The sequence below is a fragment of the Lampris incognitus genome, chromosome 10 (genome assembly GCF_029633865.1).
Source record: "Lampris incognitus isolate fLamInc1 chromosome 10, fLamInc1.hap2, whole genome shotgun sequence".
NCBI classification, from domain to species: Eukaryota; Metazoa; Chordata; class Actinopteri; order Lampriformes; family Lampridae; genus Lampris; species Lampris incognitus.
In genome coordinates this window covers 1,539,363-1,546,862 of record NC_079220.1, presented here as the reverse complement: position 1 = coordinate 1,546,862, position 7,500 = coordinate 1,539,363, and the positions used below count along the sequence as shown (strand labels likewise).

Sequence of the window (7,500 nt, the reverse complement as noted above, 5' to 3'; positions counted from 1 at the left end):
TTAGAATAGTTACATTATAGTTTTATTAATTCTTTCATTCAGTTAGAATAGTTACATTATAGTTTTATTAATTCTTTCATTCAGTTAGAATAGTTACATTGTAGTTTTATTAATTCTTTCATTCAGTTAGAATAGTTACATTATAGTTTTATTCTTTCATTCAGTTAGAATAGTTACATTATACTTTTATTAATTCTTTCATTCAGTTAGAATAGTTACATTGTAGTTTTATTAATTCTTTCATTCAGTTAGAATAGTTACATTATACTTTTATTAATTCTTTCATTCAGTTAGAATAGTTACATTATAGTTTTATTAATTCTCTCATTCAGTTAGAATAGTTACATTGTAGTTTTATTAATTCCCCCATTCAGTTAGAATAGTTACATTATAGTTTTATTAATTCTCTCATTCAGTTAGAATAGTTACATTATAGTTTTATTAATTCTCTCATTCAGTTAGAATAGTTACATTATAGTTTTATTAATTCTTTCATTCAGTTAGAATAGTTACATTATAGTTTTATTAATTCTTTCATTCAGTTAGAATAGTTACATTATAGTTTTATTAATTCTCTCATTCAGTTAGAATAGTTACATTATAGTTTTATTAATTCTCTCATTCAGTTAGAATAGTTACATTGTAGTTTTATTAATTCCCCCATTCAGTTAGAATAGTTACATTATAGTTTTATTAATTCTCTCATTCAGTTAGAATAGTTACATTATAGTTTTATTAATTCTCTCATTCAGTTAGAATAGTTACATTGTGGCAGTGCAGGAATGAGGAGACGGAGAGATCGAGTCGAGTCAATCCCGTTTACTCGCCACACAAAACAACACCGATACAGCACAACCTCTCCTGGCAACCAGCTAACCAACCGCTAGGCTGCTGCTAACATGGCTCCGCCTCGGAAACTCTAAGCAGTGCTACGTCAGCACTCTGAACGTCTGCCTTAAAGGAGCAGCAGCCCCTGCTGAATCTACCCTCCATTGTGTATCACCACCACATTATAGTTTTATTAATTCTCACTGGGGCAACGCATCTGCTGCCAAATCACCTCATACAACAAACAATATGCATTTTATTCACCGTACACAACACGTAGATAACAAAGCCCTCTGACACATGGTGTAATGCCCGTCGCTCCTGTTTCATATAAACAAGTAAACCTGCAGAAGCTCTGGAGGGACGGTACTGAACAAACATCCCCCGTGTTGCCTCCGGCTTGGTCGGGCGTCCCTACAGACACAATTGGCCGTGTGTGCGGGTGGGAAGCCAGATGTGGGTATGTGTCCTGGTCGCTGCACTAGCACCTCCTCTGGTCGGTCGAGGTGCCTGTTCGGGGGGGGGGGGGGCTGGGGGGAATAGCGTGATCCTCCCACGTGCTCTGTCCCCCTGGTGAAACTCCTCACTGTCAGGTGAAAAGAAGCGGCTGGAGACTCCGCATGTATTAGAGGAGCAGCCCGGTATCACCAGAGTTCGTGTCATAGGCACGAAATTTAAACTGTGAAATCGTATTGGCAGACACGATGTCACTGACATTTTCTTGTCCGGCACCACGAAGTTGTACCCAATGCATTCCTATGGGCCAAGGTTTTCTTGCGCGAGTCACGTTATCAAGATGCTGGCTCTGGCTGGTCTGGCTCCCGGGAGGATGCCGGTCACTTACATATATTTGAAAACACAAAAACTACCCTAACCCTAACTGTTATGTATCCACATATCAGACAGCAGAAACGACACGACTGCTTGGTACCGTCTACATCAGCTCTCTTTATTTTCCTCACTGCTTTTTTATGTCATTTTCTTAATCCTCTCTTCTACTGCCCCCCCGCCCAGTGGGCAGTGGACTAACTACAAGATATAAGCCTAACCTGAACCCTAACCGCTGTAGTTTTTGTGTTTTCAAATATATGTAAGTGACCGGCATCCTCCCGGGAGGCCAGAGCAGCCAGAGCAACCAGAGCAGCATCTTGATAACGTGACTCGTGCAAGAAAACCTTGGCCCATAGGAATGCATTGGGAACAACTTCGTGGTGCCGGACAAGAACATTTCAGTGACATCGTGTCCCCCAGCATGACTTCATAGATTAGATTTCGTGACTATGACACGAAATCTCATGATACCCGGTTGGATATGTGGTAGTCTGGAGCCCTTCCCGGATCGGCAGAGGGGGTGGAGCAGCGACTGGGACGGCTCGGAAGAGAGGGGTAATTGGAATCGTGGGGTAATTGGCCAAAATAAACTTGGGAGAAAGAAACAACATTACAGGCTGTAGAATACACGGTGGACATGTCTTCCTCCAACAGCAGGAAGGCAGACGTTCTCTTGTATCTCAAGTCCGTTTCATTTGTGTAGCCCCATATCACAAGTTACACATGTGCCTCAGGGGCTTTACAGCAACACAACATCCTGTCCTTAGACCCTCTGATCAGATGAGGAACAACTCCCTAAAACCTTTAACGGGGAGAAACAACAGGAAGAAAGCTCAGGGAGAGCACCAGAGGACGATCTCTCTCCCAAGATGCACAACATGACATGATGTTGTGTTTACACAATTTACAAAATACAACACTGAAATAGGATAACACAATTATAATGGACTACTACTACTAGACAAAAAAACAAAAGAAACAAAACAAGGTAGTCACACGTCTGAGTGAGAGAAGGATACAATATTGAAACAGGATAACACAATTATATAACAATTCCTTCACATCCCATCTCAAAACGCAACTTTTCAAACTGGCATATTCAGTCTGATCCTCGCATCGCTGAGTTTTGTGCAGATGATGATTTTTTTAGTTATCTGTTGTGTTAACTTTATTGTCTACCCTGCTTTGTTTTGACTTCATGCTGTCTGATACAGTGCTGCTTGTTTTTATTGTCTTCTGTAAGGTGTCCACAAATAAAATGTATTATTATAAATATTCAGTCCAGTGGTATTGTATTTGGGAGCAAACCAACTGGCAGGTACCACAGAGTTATTACAGATAAGTTGTTATTAGACCTATTACAGAGTTATAAGTATTTTGAAGCTATTACAGTGATTAGAGATATTAGTTATTACAGCGCTATTACGGATATTAAAGATATGTTAGATTCATTAACAGCTATTACAGCGGTATTAGCTATTAGTTATTACATCGTTATTACAGAGTTACTACCACTTTACTGCAGATTACAGAGCCATTACAGTGCTGTTACATGGTTATTACATAATTATTACGGGGTTATTGATGCGGATCACAGAGCCATAACAGCGGTATTAGCTATTAGTGTTGTTACAGAGTTATTATAGGAATATTATTGCACATACATCACAGAGCCATTACAGGTCTAGTTATTGCAGTTATTACTGAGTTATTACAGGGTAATTACAGGGATTAAAGATATATTATAGAGCCATACAGAGGTATTAGAAGTATTAGTTATTACAGGGTTATTAGAGCTATTACAGATACATTACAGAGCCATTACAGAGGTATTAGTTATTACAGAGTTATTAGAGATATTAGTTATTACAGAGACGTTAGATGGCAGTATATTATACCAGTTATTTTTTGAGTTGTTATTGTTAACACGAAGGCAGCTGTTGTTTTACTGCTTCACTTCCCTTCGGCTCTTCTGCGGAAACGCATGTCTAACTGCTTCTTTCTTATTTTGCTTTTTGTCACAATAATTTCCACCAATAGACTTCAGACTCTGTTTCAGTCCCACCCCCTGACCGGGTTCAAACCCTGCCCACAGCGACCATCTCAGGGCCACAGGTGTCATTACCAGTGCTGTCATCAACCGGGACTCCAGTGGATTCTGGGAAATCCCCCTCCACCAAACCAGAATTGGCAGAGAGAAAGAGAGAGAAAGAATGGGAAGAGGAGGAAGAGCAGCAGAGGAAGCTGGTCACCAACCCTAAACACACCTCCTACTCTTCCGCTGCATGTAAGGAGGGACAGACAGAGACCAACTCGTTCACACAGTAGATAAGTAATGGCCCTAAGGTTTCTCTCTGTCTCTGTCTCTCTCGGTTGCTGCGATGTGTGTTGTTACCATGGCAGCGGATTGTGAGACAGACGACTACCTCAGCTCCTCTGGTTTCCTGGATACATCTGAAGCACCACGCCGTTTTATCATCCCCACCTCATCCTCCTCTGTCCCTGCCTCCTCCAGTCCCTTAGCCAAGGAAACTACGTGCTCTGAGACTCCACCCACTGAGGCCCAGCCAATCCCTGCCCTTCGTTTCCCTGCGGTGAGTAGCTGAGTCTGGGCGGGGCCTTTAGCAGCAGACAGGACACAGTTACAGCTCCATGCTGTAAGACTGACAGCTGTCGACACAGCAGAGGAGTGATGGAGTCTGTCAGAGCAGCACCACCTTTCCTCTGCTGATCGGAGCCAAGGTGAAGGCTTAATACGGAGGTTGGACTCTGCTGAGCAGTGGATCAGAAGACAGAGCACATTAACAGACAGATTCACTCCACAAAGCAGCGTCGTCACTTGGCATCATGTAGTATAGGACATACACTCACTGGCCACTTTATAAGGTACACCTTGCTAGTACCGGGTTGGACCCCCTTTTGCCTTCAGAACTGCCTTAATCCTTCGTGGCATAGATTCAACAAGGTACTGGAAACATTCCTCAGAGAGTTTGGTCCATATTGACATGATAGCATCACGCAGTTGCTGCAGATTTGTCGGCTGCACATCCATGATGCGAATCTCCCGGTCCACCACATCCCAAAGGTGGTCTATTGGATTGAGATCTGGTGACTGTGGAGGCCATTTGAGTACAGTGAACTCATTGTCATGTTCAAGAAACCAGTCTGAGATGATTCGAGCTTTATGACATGGTGCGTTATCCTGCTGGAAGTAGCCATCAGAAGATGGGAACACTGTGGTCATAAAGGGATGGACATGGTCAGCAACAATACTCAGGTAGGCTGTGGCGTTGACACGATGCTCAATTGGTACTAAGGGGCCCAAAGTGTGCCCAGAAAATATCCCCCACACCATTACACCACCACCACCACCAGCCTGAACCGTTGATACAAGGCAGGATGGATCCATGCTTTCATGTTGTTGACGCCAAATTCGGACCCTACCATCCGAATGTCGCAGCTGAAATCGAGACTCATCAGACCAGGCAACGTTTTTCCAATCTTCTATTGTCCAATTTTGGTGAGCCTGTGCGAATTGTAGCCTCAGTTTCCTGTTCTTAGCTGACAGGAGTGGCACCCGGTGTGGTCTTCTGCTGCTGTAGCCCATCTGCCTCAAGGTTCGACGTGTTGTGCGTTCAGAGATGCTCTTCTGCATACCTCGGTTGTAATGAGTGGTTATTTGAGTTACTGTTGCCTTTCTATCAGCTCGAACCAGTCTGGCCATTCTCCTCTGACCTCTGGCATCAACGAGGCATTTTCGCCCACAGAACTGCCGCTCACTGGATATTTTCTCTTTTTCGGACCATTCTCTGTAAACCCTAGAGATGGTTGTGGTGAAAATCCCAGTAGATCAGCAGTTTCTGAAATACTCAGACCAGCCCGTCTGGCACCAACAACCATGCCACGTTCAAAGTCACTTAAATCCCCTTTCTTCCCCATTCTGATGCTCGGTTTGAACTGCAGCAGATCGTCTTGACCATGTCTACATGCCTAAATGCATTGAGTTGCTGCCATGTGATTGGCTGATTAGAAATTTGCGTTAACGAGCAGTTGGACAGGTGTGCCTAATAAAGTGGCCGGTGAGTGTATATGATATATGGACACTGTTGACCAAGTGTCAGTATATTAATATTAATGCACAAGGAACCTTCAATGTCTGTAGAGACACAGCCGTGTTGCATAGACTCCTGTGTAAACCCCCACCCTGATGTGTGGTTTTACTGACGGAGCTGAAGGTGTGGTAAAGTGTAGTGTCTTGATGCAGGAAGACTAACGCAGGTAAGAACACCTGGACACAACCATTACTGACCAATCATCAGCTAATGTAACCAATACAGGGACCACAGGTACCCCCACCCTTATAACCAATACAGGGACCGCAGGTACCCCCACCCTTATAACCAATACAGTGACTGCAGGTACCCCCACCCTTATAACCAATACAGAGACCGCAGGTACCCCCACCCTTATAACCAATACAGAGACCGCAGGTACCCCCACCCTTATAAGCAAAACAGGGACCGCAGGTACCCCCACCCTTATAACCAATACAGAGACCGCAGGTACCCCCACCCTTATAACCAATACAGTGACTGCAGGTACCCCCACCCTTATAACCAATACAGAGACCGCAGGTACCCCCACCCTTATAACCAATACAGAGACCGCAGGTACCCCCACCCTTATAAGCAAAACAGGGACCGCAGGTACCCCCACCCTTATAACCAATACAGAGACCGCAGGTACCCCCACCCTTATAACCAATACAGAGACCGAAGGTACCCCCACCCTTATAACCAATACAGGGACTGCAGGTACCCCCACCCTTATAACCAATACAGGGACTGCAGGTACCCCACCCTTATAACCAATACAGGGACCGCAGGTACCCCACCCTTATAAAAAATACAGTGACTGCAGGTACCCCACCCTTATAAGCAAAACAGGGACCGCAAGTACCCCACCCTTATAAACAATACCGTGACTGCAGGTGTCCCCACCCTTATAAACAATACAGTGACTGCAGGTACCTCCACCCTTTTAAACAATACAGTGGCATAACGACCCAAACCAGCGACCAGTTTCATGATCAGATATGTGTGAGCATTCACTAGAGTGACAGTGGCCATGTGTCCTCTTCACAGAGGGTTGGGGAATAGTTGCCTTCGCAGCATTGTAAGATGGTGACAGATGTACTGTTAGGGCCCTGATTTCACCAGGCCGACCCGACCGTCGGCCAATGTCGGGCTGTCAATGAGCATCTGTGACCAGGGGTGTAGCACAAAATTCTGGGCCCTATACATAATTAGTCTCTGTGGGCCCCTTTCCTCTTTTATCCCTCATGCATCACTTTTTTGAGTTCTAGCATCCTGTATGTTATTTACCATCACAGTACACTAACCCAGCTGAACCCAGCTAAACCCAACTGAACCCAACTGAACCCAGCTAAACCCAACTGAACCCAACTGAACCCAGCTGAACCCAACTGAACCCAGCTAAACCCAACTGAACCCAACTGAACCCAGCTGAACCCAACTGAACCCAGCTAAACCCAGCTGAACCCAACTGAACCCAGCTGAACCCAACTGAACCCAGCTGAAGCCAGCTAAACCCAACTGAACCCAACTGAACCCAGCTAAACCCAGCTGAACCCAGCTGAACCCAACTGAACCCCGCTGAACCCAGCTGAACCCAACTGAACTATCTTGCCGTGATTAAAAAAGGACTCTGTGCTAGTATCAGCCGTCACTCGCGACGGGACTAGATGAGCTGCATTGAGAGATGCTCGGGAGGGGCGGACTAAACCATTTTTCACTGTTTGTAAGGGGTGAGAGGGGCCTC

The 7,500-nt window shown here is 44.7% G+C and overlaps 1 protein-coding gene across 1 annotated transcript in view; it reads left to right on the top strand.

The window, feature by feature from the left end:
• wnk4b (WNK lysine deficient protein kinase 4b) overlaps positions 1–7,500 on the top strand; it is a 96,342-nt gene that overhangs the window by 36,919 nt on the left and 51,923 nt on the right. Inside the window, exons 8-9 of the mRNA XM_056287554.1 lie at positions 3,700–3,946; positions 4,063–4,253. Coding sequence (XP_056143529.1) covers positions 3,700–3,946; positions 4,063–4,253 — 438 coding nt within the window. The remainder of the gene's footprint in view (positions 1–3,699; positions 3,947–4,062; positions 4,254–7,500) is intronic.